We start from the raw sequence: 22,922 nt of genomic DNA on the forward strand, positions 1-22,922 counted from the left end.
CTTCTATCAAATCCCTCCTCGGTTTTTCCTTCTCCAGATTAAATAAGCCCAGGTCTCCCAGCCTCTCCTCATAAGTCATGTGCCCCAGCCCCAAACCATTTTTGTTGGCTTCCACTGGATTTCTCTCCCATGTGTCCACATCCTCTCTGTAGTGGGGGCCTCAAAATTGGACACAAGATTCCAGATGTGGCCTCGCTAGTGCTGAATGGTGGGGGGTGGGGGGAGTAATCACTTCCCTTGCTCTGCTGGCAATGCTTCTACTAATGCAGCTGTGTATACCAGTAGCCTTCTTGGCAACAAGGGCACACTGCTGGCTCATATTCAACTTATTGTCCACTGTCACCCCCAGGTCCTTTTCCAGAGCTGCTGCTTAGCCAGTGGGTCCCCAGCCTGTACCAGTGCCTGGGAGTGTGCCACCCGAAGTGCAGGGCTAACAGGGTCACAGCAGCGAGGCTGAAGTAGATTCTTGCTCCCGAAGTTTAACTTTGTAGACAAGCTTTGTAAAAGGGACCAGGAATAAGGGACCGACTTCAGTTCAGAGAAAAGCCCGAGCGCCACTGAAGGTACCAGGCGTGTCTCAGGGCGCAGCCTGTGTGCTTGGCAGCGAGGGCTGCATCCTGGAAGGCCCCCGTGGAGCTCCTCCTGGACAAACCCTGGCAGCCCCTGGGCCACGCTGCATTGCCAGGGCTGTGCAGGTCAATGACAGATGCATTGACTGGGAATGACGGAGGAGCCCACCTCCACCCAGGGCTCGCACCCTGCTCCTCCTCAGCCCCAGCTGCACCCCAGCCCCAAACACCCCGGCATTGACTCGCAATGAAGCGGCAATGCACTACCAACCCCAACCCGCATCACTGCGCAGGCTCCACGCTCGCCTCCAAGCTGCCCGCACTGCGCATGCTCCTACTGCTCCCTCAGCCCCACACCGCTCGCCTTTCCCCCTGGAGACTGCGGAAAGCGGCTCGTCTTCCGTGCGCATGCGCACTGGCACGGCGGAGAAGGGGCGACTCCCGCCAGCTCCAAGCCCTCCCCCACACGGCCTTGCCTCCCGCGCGCAGGCGCACTGCGCCCAGGGGCTCCTGGCCGCCGCGCAGGCGCAGTGGCAGTTTCCTGGATCCCTTGTCAGTGCCGGGCCCCGCCGGCCGCTCCCTCTTCGGCCTCGCGTGGACTGACCAGAGTCCGCGGGCCGCCCTCCCCTCCCCTCTCCCTCACCAGGTAAGCGCGCCCGCCCCCCTCAAGACCGTGAGTCCTCTGAGGGGCCTCGCGCCTCTCCCCCAACCCCCGCTGGGGTGCGGGAGGGGGAGGGGCAGGGGGTGCAGCCCCTTCCAGGGTGCGTGGGGGTGCGGGAGGGGGAGAGACAGGGCGTGCAGCCCCTCCCTCCCGCGTGGGGGTGTGGGAGGGGGTGCAGCCCCACCCCCTTCCAGCCCAAGGGGTTTAGGAGTGGGACTGGGGTGGCCCCAAGTTGCCTTTGGGGAGTGGTGTTCTGAGGAGCAGGGGGCAGATGGTTCAAACGAGACAGGTGGGTGTAGGGAACGGAGGGTGTGTCTTTGTCCCCATGTGGAACGGCGCTGGAAATCAGCGCGGCGGGAGCAAGCATCCAGGCCCCCACCCCGGGGAGGGCGCAACAGGCGCGGTGATGAGTCTCTGGCTTTCTTGCCATTGTCACATGGGCCTGGAGGGCCGCAACACTGCTGGGCAGAGCGCCTCGAGTGCCCAGGGAGCGGGGACATCCTGTTTTTGGGAAACAGCTGGCAAGGGCTCGGCAGCACTTCATGAGTTGCAGCCCACATGAAGTCCAAGAGCTGGGAACCAAAGGTCGTGACACGGTGGACGGCGCGTGTTGAGTGCCGAGTTTTGGAAAATAGCTTTTTCTGGAAATAGCTGCCCACTCTGGGTGAGGATATGAGAGCGCTTCGTGCATCGCGTCGTGCCTGGTCTTGGTCCGCGTGCACAAGAGCTCTGGACGTTGAGGGTTGTGACAGTGCTGGATAGCGTGGGTTGAGTATCTAGGGGACAGCAGGGTCCCGGAAAAGAGCTCACCTGGCGTGACAGCCCCGAATTAGTCGCAGGCTTTGTTTTAGTCCATGTGCATGTAAACCCAGGAAACTAAGCGTTCACACTGCTGGATGGAGCATGTTGAGTGCTGAGGGACCAGCAGCATCCTAGTAGAAAATAGCTCTTTGGGAAATAGCTGGTGAGGGCATGACAGCGCTTAATGAGTCGCAGCCTTGACTTAAGTCCACCACCGTGTGAATGCGGGAAATCAAGGGTTGTGGCTCTGCGGGATAGAGCACATGGAGTGTCTAGGGAACGGCAGTATCCTAGAAAATAGCTTTTTTTGGCAGAGCGTCGTCTGACACGGATGTTATCGTGGATGGAGAATTTTGCTGCATGTCAGTAATGCTGAGGAGTTGTGAGATCAGCTGGTATGAATGAGAGTGCTGCCCTGGAAACAGCTGCGTGGTGCTTAGGGCTGAGTATAGCCCCAAAATTGCATGAAGACTTCTCAGGGGGGTGGTAAAAAAAAAAAAAATCGAGTTGGGAAAAGGAGATTGCAGTTACCAAATGAGAACAGGGTGTGGAGGTATTCAATATTTTTCTTTTTCTTTTTCTTTTTTTTCTTTTTTTTTTTTTGAGAATTATTTTGTAGTGTTTTGATGGCCCTCCCAAACACTACTGTCACTTGATACAAGTGAAGACAGCTGAACGTTATTAGCTCATCAGGAGGATTTATTCCCTGGAGGGACACTGTCAGTTGGAAAGAGTGGATCAAAACTCTTCCACCTTTGGGGAACAAGAGAATATGTTAGGTTAGTGCTGAATATGGGAGATCTGTTTAAGGTGAACAACAGTTGTCATGAACTTTTTTCATAAGCTTCAGGACCAAACACAAGGATCATGAGTAAAATGTGTAAAGTTGATGTTATGAAGACAGGAGTGTCTCTCCAACATATGAGGCCTGTGTATTACGAAAGTATCGGATTATGGTAGGAACAGTGATTTGAAATATAAAAAATAACTATTTTTCTATATATTTGGCAATATTATATTTTGGGAAAAGAAAAAAGGGCTGAGCAATCCTTGCTGGTGGAACAGCTCTTCCACTTTTTCTGTATATGGAAACATAGTGCTACTGGCCAGCGCTATTACAAGAACCTGAAAAAAAGTGATTTGCCAACACATTTTGCTTAGATTAACAAGTGGAATCTCAAGTCATGGTTGCCCAAGGTCAGAGGTGATTCAAATTCTTGCTAATGAGTGTAAAGACATAACACCACTAATTATTTTGGTAGGACTGGATAAACCTCTTTAATAACAGTTTAGATTCATATACTAGATTACAAATAGTAAAAGAACATGTTAGGAAGATCATGGGGCAGTTAAATTACAAGCTGGCCTTTTATTTATATGAAGCTTTTAGCAATTTGTTTTCCCTCAGAATGCCCTTTTAAGAAGTAAATTTACCTGATGCTTCCCTAAGTGCAAGGTAATGTAGCACTTAAGTATTAGGCAAAACATCTGTTTTCAAAATATTTGCATTGTTGTAACGCTCTCTGACTACTCCTCAAGGCTGTAGTACCTTTGGTACACTTGTTAAACTGTTAGTGTAAGTTTAATTTCTAAACTCAGTAAGAAGTTACTCATCTTTCAGTCACTCCCAAGTTTCTATTGGGTTGCCATTCATTTCCTGTTTGCTTCTGAATTCCTACCTTGCCCTACAGTCTCCACCCTCTGCTAACATGGCCATACTTGGGTATGTTGCCATTTCAGACTCTAATGGATGTGGGAGTCTTGCAATGACATCACTAGGATTTTTCTTTTTAGATGCATTTTGGGCAGGGGTGGGGGGTTGAACTGAGCTATTAGCCAAAGAGCAATTGCTATGAAATGTAGTAGGAATATGTAAACAATGGAGGGAACTGGCAAATCCAGTCATAGGCACTTGGGTGTACATATTTTGTTTATTACAGGTGACTTAAATTGCTGTGATGTTATCTGCCACCCTTTTTGGTTGTTTTTATTGTATGCTTTTGACAGCTGTGCCTGTGGAATATATTAACCCTGAAAATGCTTTCTTTATGATTACCAGCACACTTTTCAGTTGCATTTGTTCAGTGGATCCGTTCTGACACAGTCATAAATAAGGAAAAAAAATAAGATTTGAACTTTGCATTTAGTGTAATATTTACATAGTAGAAAATGTCACTATAGTGTCCAGTTTTCTTGGGGGAAAAACTTCTGTGATCTAAGCATTTCCAGTTATTTCATTGTTAATTAAAAGTAACTTCTTAGTGTACATGTGTATAGTTTTATTGTATAATGTGTCAAAATAATGTAGTTACATTTCAGTGAAATGTATAATTTTCATATTAATATATAGATGCACATACAAGTCAGGAAATTAAAAGAAACTGAATCTTTCATCTATATGCTTTCATTAAGTAGGATATCAGAGCAGAGTACCAGGATCTCTCTTTAACTAGATAATCGTTTTCTAAAATTGTTCTAGTTTCATCATAAAATTATTTGGGTTTATTTAGACCAGTGGTTTTCAAATTTTTTAGATTCGGTGCACCCCTCAATAGATTTGAGACACCCCTTGGAAAATGCCAGCTCTTAGTTTTTCCTCTTTTTTGACTACAGAAAAATCATATAGCAATTCTTCTGTTGCAAATAACTTGGACCACAACAAGTCAGAACGTTTTTGGCACTGTGGATTCCTGCTTGAAAACACTGGGTTTATATTATGAATCATGTTTGCACACCTGCGAGCACTGAGATGGCGTGGCATGCCTTGGAACCCTTGACAGGATCTCTGAGCACCCCTGGGTGCTGTCACACCCTGGTTGAGAATCACTGATTTAGACATTTCAAAACTCTGAGATGGCTTGGCCTGTCTTTCTTTTACCTGCCAAGATATGTGAAGAAGCAGTAGTTATTTTCAGTTCTTAGAGGGTGCTCACTATCTTTTATTTTAAGCACAGGAAAACAAAATTAGTTTGCATACCAAAGTAAATAGGTTCTTTACATATACTGAGATAACAAAGGCAGCTCTCTGTTAAGAATCTATACTCCTACTCCACTAGTAGTCATCTTGCACAAACAAACTACAGTAGTGGATGGAAGGGAAGAACTTTGGCAAGTGTTTACAAAATATGGCTTGGCATAAATATGTCATTTAAAATGTTATTTTTTCACTCTTACATCTTTCAGCCTTTTCACTTTTAAAACATCAGGATATCCATTATTCAGAATGTCCCTACATCAATTTTTACTAGAACCAATAACCTGCCACGCCTGGAACCGAGATCGTACTCGTAAGTACCTTATTTTTATTTTTGTCCTTTTATAGTTACTTTGTACGTGATGCAAAACAGTATATTTATAGAAATTTGACCCAGAACTTTGAAAAAGAAAAAATAATCCAGTAGAACATGGCATCAGTTATGAAACAGTATTAGATGCATGTTGTTACTCCTGACTGCTCCTTCCAAAACTACAAGGTGTGCTATGATCTTTTAAGTCCTTTACTAGATCTTTGTCATATGGGAGATTAGTCTTGCAAATCATTAGCACAGGTGTTGAAGAGCAAAATCATAAGAATTAGGGTAACATCAGCTGCCCTGCAGCTTTAGTTGCAGTGTGACCTTCCCCTTACACTCCCTTTTCCCCTGCCCTAGATCTAGCTCTTAATACCGTAATTCTCTCCATTCTTATTTAGATTATAACCTTCAGTATTTTAATGTTTCTTTTGGACTATTCAGTAGTCAGTCACCTCACAGATCTAAAATTATTTAGAGCTTCACCAAATAGAAGATTCCCTGAAATGCATTCTGAACTCTGGAAGAAAGTTTCTTTAGTCAGAATTCTATATTCACGTGATTTAATCGCCCAGCCAAATTGCCTGGTCTTTTATGTAACATTTTGAAACCAAGAAATGCAAACTTTTGAATGGAACTTCTTTGCAAATAAATAATTTGGGATAAAAATGACCTTGCTTACTTCTTGATTATCCCCCTGGTAGAGATTGCCATTAGTCCAAATAACCATGAAGTTCACATCTATAAGAAGAGTGGAAATCAGTGGGTGAAGGCTCAAGAGCTGAAGGAACACAATGGACACATTACAGGTATGATGAGCCACGTAATACAGTTATAGAAGTGATTGATTTTGTTCTTAAGGTTCTTAGAAACTGTATTTTGTAAGGTAAAATGTGAAAGGAAGATAACAGAAAATAACTCTGCAAGATCCTTTATATTCTGTTGAAAGGTAGCTCTTATTGCTACAGTTAGTCCTTGATGTTTGCTGCAGAATGGAAATTCCACTGCAAATTGGTTGAATTTTATGAAAGAATCTTTTTCATTATAACAATACAGTATTCTTTTTAATACTGAATTGAGCGGTATGCTGTTCTTGTATTTAATTTGTATTGCCCCAGACTTCTGTACTGGTAGTGCCATTCTGTATTGCAGAAGTAGGTAGCGAGGAAAGCGGGAGGTGGTGAGGTTAGCCAAATGTCTCACGACTTGGGATAAAATTTCCCCTGCTTTTTCTGTGTTTATTACAGAAATCAATATTGTGTAATACTGTTGTTAACTTTAGAGTATTAGGTCCTGTGCTTTTTTAAATGGAAAATTAACATACATCTTAACATGGGCTATTTTGCTATTTTAACATTTAAAAAATTGTTTTTAAAATTAAGCTAGGGAAGCTTTGGACAATAAGCTTTCTAAAAATAAGAGTTCTAAAAATATTAGGCCTCAGATTCTGCCATGTTTTTTCTCTTGAGTGGTTTTTTTTTTTTTTTTGTTTTGTTTTTTTTGGTACCTTCCATTCTCTTTTACCTAATGGCATGCTCAAGGAATAATCTTTCAGTACTGAAATAAAGTTGTTAAGGAAAGTCTAAATATAACTTTGTGACAGGAGGCTAAGGATTGCGCATACTGTCTTAAAAAAAAAGATGCTAAAGGAAAGAGAGGAAATAACACTGCTAGGAATCTTCCCAATTGAAAACATCCATCATTTCATAGGAAGACAGAAAAGGTTGGTTAAGAGGTTTATAGCCTGTATTTGCTCTTTTGCATTAATATTGACTTTTTCCCCTATGCCACAATTTAAATAGGCATGAAGGAGACATAAGTATTATATTATTACATAAGGACTGCTAATTCTTTGTAAAAGCCAGCACTGCCTAACTTTTAGGCCCTGAATGCATGGTTTGGCAGCAGCAAGTAGACAAGTATGCTGAAACTTTGAGAAAAGATTAAATTTACTGATTCTTTAGCTGTTGAAATAATGGGCCTCTTACTGAAATCAGTTGATATTCAGAATGGAGATAGTGTGGATAGTATGTCATAGAGCAACGATTCTCAGCTGTGGTGCTCTGGCCCACTGGGATGCTTTGAGATCTTTTTCAAGGGTGCTGTAAGGTGCCACACAGTGTTAGGTGTGCAAGCATGATTTCTAATTAAACCGTGAGATTTCAAATAGGAATCCATAGTAGCAAAAACATTCTTCCCTTTTGTGGTCTTTCTGAGTTATTTGCAACAGAAGACCAGCTCTATTATTTGTAGTCAAAAACTGAGTGAAAGCTAAGAGCTGGCACTTTCTGAGGGGTGCCTTGAGTCTAAAAAAAGGTTGAAAACCACTGTCAGAATCTGTTATGCGCACCACCTGCTGATCAGCTTTCAAAGCTTTTTCCTTATCAGACAACTTACATTCCAAAAAATCTGTTGATTTAAGGGGGATATAAATATGGAAGTCAGGAGCTGCATCATTTTAAAAATGATGGCTAAAGAATGAATGATCCAAGAAACCTTAAGATAATGCCTTGATGGCTGTCTTCATGGCAAAGGCAATAGATGTGGTTTCCATTCTGGGTTGTATCATAGTGAACAAGGGTTCTATGGGAACTGAAAGAAGGCATTAATATAAGGTCTGTGTTGCAGGTATTGACTGGGCGCCCAAGAGCGATCGCATTGTAACTTGCGGTGCAGACCGTAATGCCTATGTCTGGAGTCAAAAAGATGGTGTGTGGAAGCCAACCCTGGTGATTCTGAGAATTAATCGTGCGGCCACCTTTGTGAAGTGGTCTCCTCTGGAGAATAAATTTGCTGTAGGAAGTGGAGCTCGTCTTATATCAGTGTGCTACTTTGAATCTGAGAATGACTGGTGAGCAGACGAGACACATTTTCCATTAACACGTGAGGCATTACATTGACCTGTTTCTTTATTCCTTGCTGTATCCAAAAATACGCAGACTAGTTGACCACAGGCTTACTTTTAATTGCAGGGTTTTTTTACTTACATTTTCTCAAAATGTTCAGTGCTGTAAAGAGTATGTATTTCCACATCATGTTGTTTTACTTAGGCAACCTCCGTGAATAGCAGTACAACTAATTTCTTGGTTAGTGCCCTGAAAAATGTGTTCTTCATAGTATTGTGTACCCTCTGCCTAGAGCCCTCAATGTCTTTACTAGCAGTGTCCACTAGAGGCCACGGTGTTATACTGTCTTCTTGAGATCGTTGAAAGAACAGCAACCACAGCTACTATTCAGCTTGAGTAGTATTTTAGTGACAGTGATTTTTACTACTTTACTGTTTTACTTCAGCTTTTCTGTGCCAGATAGCAAACACTTCATAATAAAAGTTAACTTCATTTAGAAGAGCTGATTTTGGAATTCAGTCTTGTGGGTTGGGGAGTTGATCCCTGTGCTTTCTCAAGTTCTTTGTGCGGGAAAGCAATCTCCTTGCATGATGGACGTGATGTCTTTATCATCAAAAAGAAAGTTATAGTCCATTGTAGTGCACAGGCTGCAGATCCTTCAAGAAATGGAAAGAGAAGGACTAGGAAATCAAGGCTGAAGCTTTTTTCTGACATAGAAAGCTGTGAACACAAAGTTGAATTGACAAGCGCCTCACAGACATTAAACTCTGGCATTTTCTCTTTTGTCAAGAACACAAAACCCATTTACTGATTGTCATTTAAGATCTAAACAGACACTAAAATTCTCTCCTTGTGAGAGTGCACACCAGAATAATTAGACCTGTGTCAGAAAGACTTATTTGTCACCTTTTTTTAAAGATTTGGATTGCTAGCTAACAAGTGGTTCTGGAAAAGTACAATACCTTGAAGGGGACAATCAGATTTTATAGTGAAGTTTCCAGGAGAGGTTACATAAGAGTCTTATGTTTTTCGGTCAGCTGTTTGCAAAATTTCCTTACGGGTCTGGAATGCAGCTAGCACAAGTGTATGTTCATTGGCCACAGGGATTGCCAAATGAGACTTTCCTATCAGCATCTTGTCTCCCCAAAGAAGTGCAGGCAGCTTTTTAGGACTTGCCTTTTGGTGGTAAAGACATGCTCAGGGAAACAGCAGATGAGACTCTGTACTTTTGGGAAAAACAGTAGAACCAGGCTAAGATCCTTGAGTCTCAGGAATGAAGACTCACAAATCACAGCTTTTTCGCAGTCATTTGCTCGTTCTTCATACATCTATTATTAGAGGTCTTCTGAGCAATTTCAGAAGAGAAAAAAACTACTTCATATTTGACTGTCATGTGTCAAGCCAGATAGGCTCAGAAACATCAAATTCAGTGCGACAACTAAGCATACAAGACCAGTATTTAGATTTATGGCCATTTCTTCCCCACCCATCCATTTTCTGCCTCTCCCTCTACTTCCCCAGGATAGGCTGGAATTACAACAGAGTAATGGGTCTTGCTAGTCAGTCAGAGGACTATGCCATCCAATCACAGATTCATATTTCTTATCATGCCACGTCCTGGCTCTCCGAAAAGGTACAGAGAAGGGCAACAAGGATGATTTGTGGAATGGAGGGGCTTCCATATGAGGAGAAACGAAAGAGGCTAAGTCTATTCAGTTTAAAAAAGAGGTGCTTGGGGGGGCATGATAGGGTTTACAATATACTGTATTGTGAAGAGAAATTAAATAGGGATTGATTTATTCTCATAAGATGAGAAGTAGGGGTCACAAAATGAAACTAGTAGGTAGTAAGTTTAAAATTAACAAAGGAAAGTTATTTTTCACACACCATGCAATTAGAGTGTGGAACTCATTGCCACCAGATGTTGTGAAAGCTGACAGTTTAGCCAGATTCAAAAAGGGATTGGAAAAATTGTTGGAGGAAAGGTGCATCGGTAGCTATTGAGCATGGGAGATAGGTTTATAGCCTCTGATTCAGAACTTCCTAGACTTTAAATGCTGGCGGCTGCAAGTGAGAGAGGAGCGGTAGAAAAAGCCCTGGTCACACCCTGTTCCCTCTCGCTTTCAACATCCACTTTCTGACACTGTGTGACAGGAGACTGGACAAGGTGGACTTTTGGTATGACCCAAGGAAATAGCAGTTATGTTTTTATAAATGTAGCTTTTAATTGTTTTGTAGTTTATAACATTATGAGTAACTTCTATCCAGTATGAATTTGTACAGCTTTCATAATAATCGAGGATCCGAGTTTTCCGTTTGCAATGGAAAAACACAGCAGAACCCATTTTTCTCATTTTAAGAAAAACAACCTGGATTTTTTTCTTTTAAAAGAGAAACATGTGGGAAACGGTGGGTTTCCCCTTGCAGGCTGGCAGACTTCTAGCTTGCAAGGGGCTGGAGGGAATGGGAGGAGGACGATCCAGGCAGGGGTACCAAGTGCATGTGCACACGTTCACATCCACATGGCCACCAGGCAGCCTGGAGAGCAGCTCCCGCAGGTGAGTCTGGTGGTGGCAGGGGGTGGGGGCTAGGGGCAATTGAGGCCCCATAGTGATGGAGTTGGGCGGGTCTGGGGCTGCTTCCCAGCCCAGGCAGTGTGTGGGGCCTGGGCCTGGAATGCGCGGACACAGGGCTTTGGTGGGGAGCGGGACAGAGCTACAGGCAGCTTGTCTGGGGGGCCAAGGGCTGGTTCTCTGCCCCTGTGCGTACTCATGGGAAGCATGTCCCTCCCAGATTTGTGCATGGAGCAAGGGTGGAGGTGTGCTGGCAGCTGTGGGCTCAGGGCTGCCCACCCTACTGCCCTTCCCTTGGGGTCTCCACAACCCAGCGGGCAGGACCCGGCACAGCAGGACAGAGCGGGGTGGGGAAGCTTGGTGCCCCATGAGCCTTGTGCCATCCTGGCGAGGTGCCCCCTGCTTGCCTGGCAGCAGTCGGAGTGGCAGCACAGAGTTGTGCCTCCCACTGCTCCCAGGCGGGCCAGGGGTGCCTCACCATGATGGTGCGCAGCTCTCAGTGGCTGCAGCAAGCTTCCCTGCCCAGCTCCACTGTGCCCGGCCGTTCTGGGTCTCGCCTGCTGGCCTGGTGGGAGGGTGGCAGGGCAGGGAGCTCAAGCTGTCCCCCCTCCCCCCAGATGGGCTCCGTTCTAGCTGTGGGAGAGGGGGATCCAGGCTCCACGCTCCACTTCGCCACCGCAGCAGCCTCTGCCACTTCCCACAGGCAGCAGCTGGGGCTCAGGCACTGCTGGGGGGCGCGGGGAGCTCCAGACCCGGGTCCCTGGCCCTGTAGCTCTGGCAGCTGGAGACACTCCAGCAGCGGTGGGGGTTGGGGGGCAACGGCTTGGACAGGACACTGGCATATCAGGGCTGCTCAGCACCACAAAGCAGAGGGCGGGGGATGACACAGCTGCAGCTGTGGCCGCGTCCTGGCAAGCGAAGGGGGCAGAGTAAGCTATGATTTTCCATGATAAAAACCCAAAATCAAACACCGAAATGTATAGGTATTTAGAATTTATTTTATGAGAGCGATGGAGGCGCTGGTAGGCTTCCAAATTTCTTTAAAATTGTAAATATGTCAATAAAATATTGTGTTCAGCTGATACCTAAATATATAGTGGCAATTCATTTTAATCATGGAAAAACACAGATTTGGGGGTCTTAGGGTTTTTATCAGAGAATCTGAGTTTTTAAATAGAGTAAACCAGAATCCCTGTAACAATTATGGAATAAAAAGATCAAAAAAATTAGTAACCAATAGAAAATGCTTCAAAATTCTCTGCAGAAAGGGTGTACTCGTAACGTCTTAAAAAAGAAAGTAATAGCTGCTGATCTTATGATTCAGCAGCGAGTTCCTGTTCTTGGGGGTCTTCCGAATGGGGAAGCTACTACATTAAAGTCAAGTTAGTGAGACCACAGCTGGAGGAGTTACCATTGCAGTTTATTAACGCGTTCAAAAAAAACTGGTTTCAAAGGCAGATCTGCCTCAGTACAGAAGTCTGTTCATGATTTTTTGGGTGTAGTAATTGATGCCTGACTATACTACAGGTTCATGAACTGGGTTTGTGGAATCTAATCTGTAATGCTTTTTTGAAATGATTTTGTAACATTTCAAGCTGAATAGAAAAAGGTGAAAGGAAGGAGCAAAATGTCAGTTCTGTTACAAGGCTGGTGTATTTCCAGTCACGTGCCAGGGAGATTTGATATGTAGGAGTTCTGCTGCCTGCTGTTCTAGTCTTTGGTTACACGTATGTTTTTCTACAGGAATGTTTTGTTTCTTTTTATGTAGGTGGGTGAGCAAACATATTAAAAAGCCTATTCGCTCCACTGTACTTAGCCTGGACTGGCACCCCAATAACGTCTTGCTAGCTGCTGGATCCTGTGACTTCAAATGCAGGTGAGAGTCAGTAAAATATTTTGAAAGAGGTTTTGTGTTAGTGGTTCAGATCATTGAGCAATAAGACTGTATTAATCCTGTGTACACCACCCAAATAGAAAACAGGCCTATCACATACTAAACTACAAATAGTTTTGAAAAACTGAAGAATCTTTGCCCCTACACCTGAGCTTTGGCTGTTTAATGTTTATCTCTGCGAGTCAGTGTTACTCTCGTAGAGTAGCGCTTTTATTTACAAGTTCTGCTTCCATACTTTATATTCGGCTCCATGCTGCTCTCAGTGTGAAATCAGACTGATAGGCACCATCTGTCTAAAATAGTTTAACAGTGGCCAGAGATCTTGGTGTAGAAGAACTGCAAACTTGTGCCTAGACTGTCCCAAGCCTGTCAGTGCAAATGAATCTCTGCATGTAGTACCTGTTAAAATCAATGTGAATCGGTGTTGGGGGAATGCCCTGTGGAATCAGGGACTACAGAGGTAACTGCGTGGTGACAATATGTTGTTCATGTTTTACGTAATCTGTACCTGGTTAAAAAAAAAAAAAGTGTGGGGGGGAGTTATTTATCCTAAAGTAAGTATTAAAGCTTAGAAATAGGATATGTATTCAAAATGTCTCCAAAGACAAAAATGCTAGGGCCAAATGTTATATACATATATTTTCATACAAAATTAAATGCAACAATCACTTGATTTTTCGATGTTGCCTGTCACTTTTCATGTGAGTTCCTGTTTGTTGGATAAAGTCAAGCTTGTTTAAATTGTCCCCTGCATTTTTATTGGCTGTGGTACATATCAACATTACATTTCTGAACCCACCCTCTTCTCTAAACAGTCTTCCTTTGCTTTCCAGAAACAGATGCATTTCAGGTGCAAATCTGCTTTCATGTGTATTTGTAACAGGGTGGGTTTGATTGAAATCAAATTGGTTTAAATCATGATTTAAATCACTGGTCAGGAAGCCTTTACTTAATCACTGTTTTCTGCAAAAAGTGCATTCTTGTTGTTTGATATCCTTTATTTGTATAACTTCTTGAAACTTTGTACTTTTAGAGAAAGGTAAGGGCTTGGCTGTGTGCACACAAACTTGCGAAGAGACAATAGGGCTGATGGATGGGTAAACATATCTGTTATCTCTCATCTCCATATACTGCTGCTAACAAGGATGTTATCTCTGGAGACAACAAATTCTCCCTGTGCCTGAAGAAGGGCGTTTGTGCCTGAAAGCTTGCAAAGATCAATTTTTCCAGCTATTCAGTTGGTCTAATAAAAGATATCACATCTGCCCAAAGAACCTTGTCTGTCTGTGATCTCTGGAGAGAGAAATCCACAGTCTAAGAACGCAAACTAAGCACCACAGAGATGCTTAATGGGATCTTCTAGAGTGAGCACTGAGTCCCATTGGGTTGAGTGTTTTTCTTTAATCTTTACTAATCTATAGAGGAACCACCTGGAACCCCATAAGATTGGGCCCCTAATGTAGTCTGTGGCCTGCTGTGACCTATTTGTAAACTTCTAAAAAGGTTACGTGAATATATTGTTTCAAATTATGTAATTAGAAGGTATAATTCATATTCCATGATAATATCTTTGAGCTTTAATACATCTTAAATTAAAACTCGATATAAGTTTATTTTTAAAAGCATCTTAAGAAAAAATAGGATTAAATAAAAAAAAAATCTGATTTAAATAAAGAATCCATTTTTAAAATTGTTTTTAAAAATTGTTGATTTTTATCCACCCTTGTTTGTAAAGCATATTAGGACCTTGTAGAATGAAGGCTGAAATCAATTGCTTTGATATTGCCAGTTATGGTAGGCTTAACTTTTTTTGTCTTGATACTTTGGGTACTTTTCCCAATGCTGCTTGTATTTCAAAAGATACTCTGCATACCCTCTGACTGCCCCCAAGAAGTTGGAATCGAACACCTTTTATAATACCTTGTTCAGCATAATTAGGCCTCCCTAAAGAATGCCAAGAAGTGATGTGGAAGTACCGTAGATTGCAGCATCTTTCAAGGATTTCCCTAGAACAGAATAATGTTTCTAAACACTTTCACCTTATACTTTTTCTGCTGGACACTGCCCTGCATTTTATTCCTTTGGAAATGGTCTAGCCTGGCATGGGATCGTTCTGTCTTCATTTTTAAAAGTTTACGTTATGTGATGGACCCTATAACACCAGCAGCATCTGATCAGAGTGGAAGAAATTTCAGTGTAGGTGCATCAAAGGAAAGAAATGTAAATATATATTTGCATTTCCAAAACTCTTTGTTGTATTGCCTAGAGCAGTAATTCTCAACCAGGGTGCCCTGTGATCCCCTCAAGGCTGATGCAGGGTGCCACTCAAAGTCAGCAGTGTTAGGGTTACAAACATGATTTCTAAAAGAAATCCATAGTTGTGGTCTTTCTGCATTCTTTGCAATGCTCAAACTACTCTGTTATTTTTCTTGTAATCAAAAAAGAGGTAAAACTAAATCGGGATTTTTTAAGGGGTGCTTTGAGTCTATCCAGATGTGACTTGAGCCTAAAAAGGTTGAGCCATTGGCCTAAAAGTATTTTTTTCCTTCACTGAACAGGGAATAAACATCTTTTGAATTCTGGTTCCAGGTGAATAGTTAGTTATATGCCAGGAGTAATAAAAGCATCTGGGCTTGCAGCACATGTCTGCACAGATAAGTGGTTCTGAAGGAAGTTATTAAGTGGATCAGCCAAGCTCAGCACTAGCTAGTCGTATACATCAGATCAAGTAAGCAGGAGACATTTTGGGGGGGAAGGTGAAAGGAACTGTAGGTTGATTGGTATTTAGTAACATTTAAGATGGCTGTCTTTGCTGAGCCATATGGTCTCTCTTCTCTCTTTCTCTTACTAAAAAAAAAAAAAAAAAAAAAAGAGAGAGAAGGAGTATAGCTAACAACTCAAAGAAGTGTGTGTCGTGTTGTAGCTGGAACAGTGTTGCTGTGGAAATAAAGGTCGTATTCTGGCACTCTTTTGAATATAGAGACCTTCAAGCTGAGATTGGTTTAGGGAGAAACCTTGATAAATGAAAGGATTTTTTTTAACCACTAGTCACTTTCCAGTTCTCATTAGCAGGGACCAATTTATTCTTCCCTCGTATCAAAGACTGCTGCTTTTAATATATGATGCCCTATTTCCATACATTAACTGAGCCCTCCTCCTGAATTCTTGTAAATGACTCTTATGTACAGGCCTTATAGCTAACTCCATTTTAAACTGACAGGGCTGATTTAACCCATGCTTAGAGTTCGTATCTGTTAACTCGGAACTCTCGGAGAACGTTATTGCAATGAAAACCTTTTATTCCTCTTCTAAATTAATCAGATTTATTCAGTTATTTGAAAAGCGTGTGTCATTAATGCAGAGTGTATAAAGCAAAATGTTATTGTAACCTCATTTTTTAAAATTCCTCTTCATTTCTAACCATGACCACAAGCCTTTGACCACTATTTCTCTTAATCTCAATGTTTCACTGTGGGTATAATGATGAGGTTCAAGTAGAACGGTCTAACTGGTTTGCTTTTCCGGGTCAGTGGATTAGCTACTGTTGTAATCCTGTGTTTGTGATGTCATAATAACTTCCATGGAAACAGCCAAGAACACCATATTGTGCCATTCCTGAGTCATGTAAAAGGAATTTGATTATAGGAGGAGAGTTTCTATTTTAAATGTATCTTGATAAATAAGTGGTGGGAAAAGAAGTTAAAAACGCTAACAGTTTAGGTTTTGATGCATTCTGGGTGTATCTATATGAGACGCTACTGTGCAGTAGCATTGGTGGGTGCTAACCATGATGTGATGCTACTGCGCAGTAGTAATGAGCTCCTACGCGGCAGCGTCTGAAAAAAAGCAAACGTGCAGGGATGCTATTCCGCAGTAACACTAGTTACTGTGCAGTCATTTAGTACTTGCTTATGCAAATAATAAATGACTGCAAAGTTTGCTGCCTATGTAGGGTGCAGCCTCTTTCATTCATCCCAAAGGCTACCACCCAATAATAGTCTGCTGCCAAAAGAAACTGTGAACTATGACCTCTTAGCACAATATAATGAGCGTGGGTCCTAGTGACTCTAACATGAGATTTTTACACAGTTGAAGTGTGTTTCTTTCTTCCCGTTATCACTTTGGTGTCTCTTATTTGCAGAGTGTTTTCTGCTTACATTAAGGAAGTGGATGAAAAGCCAGCCAGCACACCATGGGGCTCCAAGATGCCCTTCGGTCAGCTAATGTCAGAGTTTGGTGGTGCTGGAAGTGGTGGATGGGTGCACAGTGTCAGCTTTTCTGCCAGTGGTAACCGCCTTGCCTGGGTCAGCCATGATAGTACTGTGTCAGTTGCTGATGCATCGAAAAACATGATGTAAGTGTTCTTTTTGATCTTTGTTTTTAACCATCTGATGTGAGGGTAGTGCAAACAACCAGTTGCAACACAGGCAGTGAAGCTGTCATTTCCGGGATTGTTATATCCAGGTCTGGAAGACTTTTTAGTGTCTAAAACTGTCGCTGGTGCCTATTCAGGATGGCTCTTAAAAATTAAAGAAAAGCCATCATTCCTCTTACTGCCTCCGCTGCCCCCCCTTTTTTTCTCTCATTTGGGGAGTTCCTACAGCAGTGCAGTTTTTTGCTTTTGAATCTCATGCTGGTGAGAAACTGTGTTCCTTTGTGGAATGGCTGTAGGAGATTTGAGAGCCTTCCTAATTCTTTACACAACCACTCCTTGTTTGATGGTAGTAACAGGAGCTTTGGGAATAAGCTGTTTGTTCCACAAAATCTCCATTTCATACCTGTCTTCTTAACACTTTATTTATTAACAAGGCTTATTACATCCTCCAACCTGATAGGAAAAAAATACATATTTTACTGCCTTTTCTGTATTTGTATAATCTAAGAACAGTTTTACAGCTCCGCTCCCTTCCCTTCAGAATGGAGAGAGGAATTCTTTCTTTTCTGGGGTTTGGTGAACAGAGAGATCTAGAAGATAATCCAGGCACAGCTGTGTTTAAATCTGATATGGTGATGAACGCAGTATAAATAGAAAGATCATTAAATAATACTGGTGATCTAGGACATCAAAAATATGGCCTGTTAGTTCATTTTCTTTGAGTTTGTTGTAAATGTGAAAGATGAAGTCCTTTTATGTTGTCAAAAATGCCCAGCTATTCCCTTTTGAAAGGGAAACTACCAGGTACCTTAACCACTGTTTTATTTCTTGTTGACGTCATAGAAATATGACTACTTGTCTTCCCAGTTTGGGCCTTTTCTGTTTAGGAAAATATCATCATTGCTGGAAGTTAATGTTTAACTTACTGTCTCTGCTTGTACACAGAAAGCTATATAATGTCAACTCGCAGCCTGGAAAACTTTTTCTAGTTAATACTGGCTCCTGCTATTGGCTACATAGCAACACAGTATAAAATACTGTGGGATTTTTATAGACATTGACTACTGTGTTTTTGTATTCTCTTCATTAATTTCCTTGGGCCATGACATTGGCTTAACACAGCAATAGATTGTATAGGACACTTCCACTAGGCTAAAGCTACTTGTAGGTAAACCACAACCTGCTTGTGTCACTTTAATGCATCATCTTATAGTAAGTGGGTTTATACTGACTTCTGTCCTAGTAGTCATGTCTGAGAATGGGCCCTTTTGTATCCTTTGAAATGAAAGAGGAGTTTCCATGAAGCCTGCCTTTAACAATGTTCTTATGTTTTAGGGTTTCACAGCTGAAAACAGAGTTCCTCCCACTCCTGAGCCTATCATTTGTCTCTGAGAACAGCGTGGTGGCAGCTGTAAGTGTGTCTCTTGTTTTCTCATTGTAAAATGTGGTAGTGCTTTAGCAAGAGGGTAATGCACACATTATGGAGTGAGTCAATAATGACAAGCTCTTCAGAAGCATCTCAGCATTAACTGCTTTGCAGCAATGAGGTCTAGAAAGTAAGGACTCTGCTTCTAATTAGCTAGAAGTGTATTTTTCCTTGATATGTTTTAATGATGTCTTTTTGCAGGGTCATGATTGCTGCCCCATGCTCTTTAACTGTGATGAACGTGGTTCCCTGACCTTCATTTCCAAACTAGACATTCCAAAACAGAGCATCCAGCGCAATATTTCTGCTATGGAACGTTTCCGAAACATGGACAAGAGAGCCACTACAGAGGATCGCAACACTACTTTGGAGACGCTGCACCAAAACAGCATTACGTGAGTGCCTGGGCATCCAGAACACTTGGTTTGCAGAACATATGAGACTTTCTAATGGTCTTGAATTTGTGATACCAGATCAGATAAATGTCCCAGGCCTTATCTTATGCTGACAGTTGCCTATTCTTGGTACTTTGCAGGAAAGTAAAATGTCTTATTGTACCAGGCTAATTCTGTGGCTCTTTGCACATGTGGTGACTGTTGGGAAGCATCTTTTCAGACATCTTGGGCAAGCATCACATATTATGAATGAAGAGATATAATTGCTCCAGTTTTTTCCATAATTTGATGAAAGTAAATGGTTAACATTTGTACACATTATTTCCATTTACTCAAATGTCATGACTGTCACAATTCAGACCTGTAGTATATGATTTATATGTTGAATCAAGGACATTTACTTAGAGCCACCAAACCCAGAAAGAAAAATTACCTAACAAATCATCTATTGTCTCATTTAAAAACTTATTTCAATGTTTATGATTCTTCAAACAAGTGAATAAAGTTAATCATATGCGATGCTCCTGTTGGTGCCTGAAGTTGTGCACAAAAGGCACTCATTTCTAATGCAAAGTTTGCTTAAATTATACATGCTTTATAATAACACTGGCTGCGTTTCCACATCTCTCAAGTGCTACCTCCTATCCTCCTGCCTTGGCAGAACTGCTTAGCTGTTCTCGCTTCTTGAAGACACGAGGCAGGGAACTGTCTTTCAAGTTCAGGTTCCAAAATAAAGCTGACAAAAGGGTTCCAGGAAGACTCTGCGGTATCCTTTTCATGTGGTGCTTTGCCTGCTTTTCTTTTCCAAGGAGTCTGTCAAAATCTGGCAGAAGGCATATGTGAAACTCATGTCGCTCTTCTTTGGGGAGAACAAGGATAGAACATTTCTCAAAGCCGTACATATCCAGTGTTCTGAAGCGCATTTAATGTTGCCTGCTACTTTCTGGCTCTCTGGTTTTCAGGGCTGTCTCACAGCTGTCGCTTCTTTGTTTTTCAGCCAAGTGTCTATTTATGAGGTAGACAAACGTGATTGTCGCAAGTTCTGCACCACTGGCATTGATGGAGCAATGACCATCTGGGACTTCAAGGTAGAGTTTTATTACCTTGTGCGAGCTGGATGCAGTGTTAGTCACTTTGTTTTTCTCTGGGCATTGCCTGTAATTATTAGCATTGTGTTAGCATTGGGGACTCTAGACTCTGGCTCCTTAGGACCGTTTAGAAACTTCTTAGGGAAGATAAATCCCAAAATCAACAAACGCAGAAGTATTTTGCTAAGCAGATGGTGCTAATCCAGACTAACTTTCTCCTGGGACCTCTCATATCCCTAAAGAATCCTGCTAATTCTCTTCTCTTTCCAATCCCCATATTTCTTCAGATTTTAGCTGCAAGTCTGGTGGCTAAGGAGAACAGAATAATTGTTGGAGCAAGAAGTCCACTGTGCCCTTCTTTTTTTTTCTCCTTCCCTTGGCACTGTGCTTAATGTCTTTGCAGCACCCAGAGTCTGTAGAGATTTTTTTCTTTGAAAAGAATGAGTGGCAAGAAAGCACCAGTGGGGGAGAAGGGATACAGGAAACTTAAGGTGGAAAAGCCTGAACGACTTTAAATATTTCAAGTTTCTAGGCTAATTTTTACTTGTTTTAAAACAACAATGGCTTCTTCATGGAAAATAGAGGTTCTGATTACATTGATAGCACAAGATCTCACAGATTGCTGCCTGCCCTTCCCACAGCAGGTAGTCCTACTTATTAGAAATATAGCTGGAACATACTAGGATTAGGGCTCCATCAATTTTATGGAACTTCTTTCCCTAAAAAACCTTCTACACGTGCCCTCTTCTCTGCCAGAGGCATTTCCGTCAGGCCAAATGCCCTCCTGGTTTCCTGTTCTACTGCTGATAGGCCGGCAGATGTCACTCTCGGCCTACTCGCCCTCTAGTTGAGGGCTAAACACACAATTTTTGCAAAGGAGCTGTCGGTTGCTTTTCTGCTGGAGGCGGAGGCCCTGGACCAGGGTTGGGGCTGAGTGAGGGAATTCTATTTTGGGGAATTGAGATTAGATTTAATCTTTCTAAAAAGTGCTTTAATCCATTTTCTGGGAAAAATTGGATGGCTTACGTAGCTGGGAGCTCAGAATAGATGATCAAACTGATCCCTTCTGGCCTTAGGATATGACTTTAGGAACCAGAATCTCCTGTTTTTCTTTGTCTTGTTCCATCATTTATTTAGGCCCTCAAGCAAAAATATATTTAACACAGGATGCTGATTAACATTTCCTCTCTCCCAAGACCTTAGAGTCCTCTATCCAAGGTCTACGAATCATGTAAAGACGAATCTCCGTTATCTAGCATGACAAACTGCTTGACAGAATGCAGCTCCAGCATCTGCAAAGACCTGACAAGGGATAAGGAAGGTGGATCATTTGGAAGCCCTGAGAAAATATGGCTTGGCAGATTTCCTTTGAAATATAAATTTGGTGACGTGTTGGTTTCAAAATCAGCTGTGATTGTCTTTTTTTTTTTTTTTGGTTGTTTCATTCCATACTTTACCAAAGCTGCTCCTTAAGTAGTTTATTGCAGGAAGTTATGAATCACTAACTTAAAAGGGGAATTTTATGTAAATTGTCTGCTAGAAATTAAAAAGAAAATACAGAATGTGTCTGTAGTTTGATTCCTCATTAATGATCACCGAAACAGGGCTGAGTGCATGGTGGAGGGGAAGAAACATTGAAGGGTTCTTCTCTCTCAGCTGTTGGAGTTCCCCCTTTTCAGTTAAAGGCTTTTTGCAAGTTTCTTGGTAAGAATGAATCTAACCAGACTTCTTTCCAAAGGAAAATCCTGCTTGTGGAAAGTTGTAATTTTAGACGATGAAGACTTTGTTTCACTGGTTATTTCCAGACTGGGTGGTCCTGTCTGCCTTGGCACTTAACAAAGAGTAATTGTAGCAAATTTAAACCAAAAATCCTTTCATTATCAGCTTAGGCAGGATTTAGTTCTCTGAAGGTAAATTAAATGACCAGGATTATCTGTAATTGCTTTCTAGGACTGTGCAGGATAGCTTCTCAGATATTGTTGTAGACACTGAGTGCAGATATGCAAGCATGTGTGCGTGCATGCACGCACACAGAGAGCTAGAGAGAAAGTTCAACCTTTTATAATCACCATGGAAATGTAGCTTGTTAAACAGTATAGACGTGGTGCCAGCTTCTTCCTCATACAACTAAAGTTATCTTGGACTGGCTATATTTGTAGTTCCAAGGCCTGATTAGCTATGAGATTTAGTTGTGCATAACTTTTACTGTGCCCACAGTTGGTTTAAAATACTGTAGATTTCATAGACATTAGGGCTGGAAGGGATCTTGAAGATCATCAAGTCGAGCCCCCTGCCCAAGGGGCAGGAAGTCAGCTATGGTCAGTGGATCCCAGCAATAAGTATCCAAATGCTTCTTGAATGAGTCCAGAGTAGTTGCCTGCACCACTTCTGGAGGGAGACTATTCCAAGCCTTGCTGTGAGGCTGGCGGTGCTGCTAGGGGGATTATCTTGCTCTGAGCAATTTGAATTACCTCTCATGGTTTGGGAGTTTTCCTTTTTCAGCATAAAAGATGACGAAGTGTAAAAAAACAAAAACAAAAAAAACCCAACAACATCAAAAAAAGACTGACTAAATTTACCACTTCCTCTGAAACAATCCGTGGCTTGATACGCTGCTCATTTCTTGCCTTTAAATGGCTGGAAAGGTAGAGTGAAGGAGTCCCCACAAGGCCTGGGGCCTCAGCATACTTGCTAGGGAGCTACATCTGACTCAAAGACGGACCATTTGTGGTAAGGTCTCTGACAATTACAAAAATGCCATTTCTCTGGACTCTTCTTTATCATTCCTGTTTCCCTTACCAAACCTGTTGCTCATTTTGCAATTTTTACCCCCTCTCAAAAACATAATATCATGGGTTGGTGTGAGCTTGTTCAGCACCTTCTCCAAGTCCAGCAATTTTGCAAAGTGTGATAACCAATTTAATCGTTAGTTCACTGCACTTTCTTAGCGGGTGTCATCTGAGACTGCGCTTTAAATAGTGGTGAAATAAACTTGTGATGTGAC

At 42.2% G+C, this 22,922-nt stretch overlaps 1 protein-coding gene across 2 annotated transcripts; it reads left to right on the forward strand.

Moving 5' to 3' along the window:
- The first annotated feature begins 1,060 nt into the window (after nt 1-1,060).
- ARPC1A (actin related protein 2/3 complex subunit 1A) lies at nt 1,061-21,480 on the forward strand. Of its 2 annotated transcripts, none has more exons than XM_090023441.1 (10): nt 1,061-1,215; nt 5,215-5,318; nt 6,026-6,130; nt 7,950-8,172; nt 12,509-12,616; nt 16,776-16,988; nt 18,345-18,420; nt 18,637-18,830; nt 19,828-19,918; nt 21,115-21,480. In XM_090023441.1, exons 2-10 carry the CDS (start codon nt 5,255-5,257, stop codon nt 21,151-21,153), a joined length of 1,113 nt encoding a protein of 370 aa, XP_089879567.1. In that variant the 5' UTR covers nt 1,061-1,215; nt 5,215-5,254; the 3' UTR covers nt 21,154-21,480. The 2 variants fall into 2 exon arrangements, with proteins under 2 accessions (XP_089879567.1, XP_089879568.1); XM_090023442.1 differs by lacking the exon at nt 1,061-1,215 and adding an exon at nt 2,789-2,810.
- The last annotated feature ends 1,442 nt before the right edge of the window (nt 21,481-22,922 follow it).

This window comes from Crocodylus siamensis, chromosome 12, assembly GCF_052110815.1.
Source record: "Crocodylus siamensis isolate JL-2025a chromosome 12, ASM5211081v1, whole genome shotgun sequence".
Classification (NCBI taxonomy): Eukaryota; Metazoa; Chordata; order Crocodylia; family Crocodylidae; genus Crocodylus; species Crocodylus siamensis.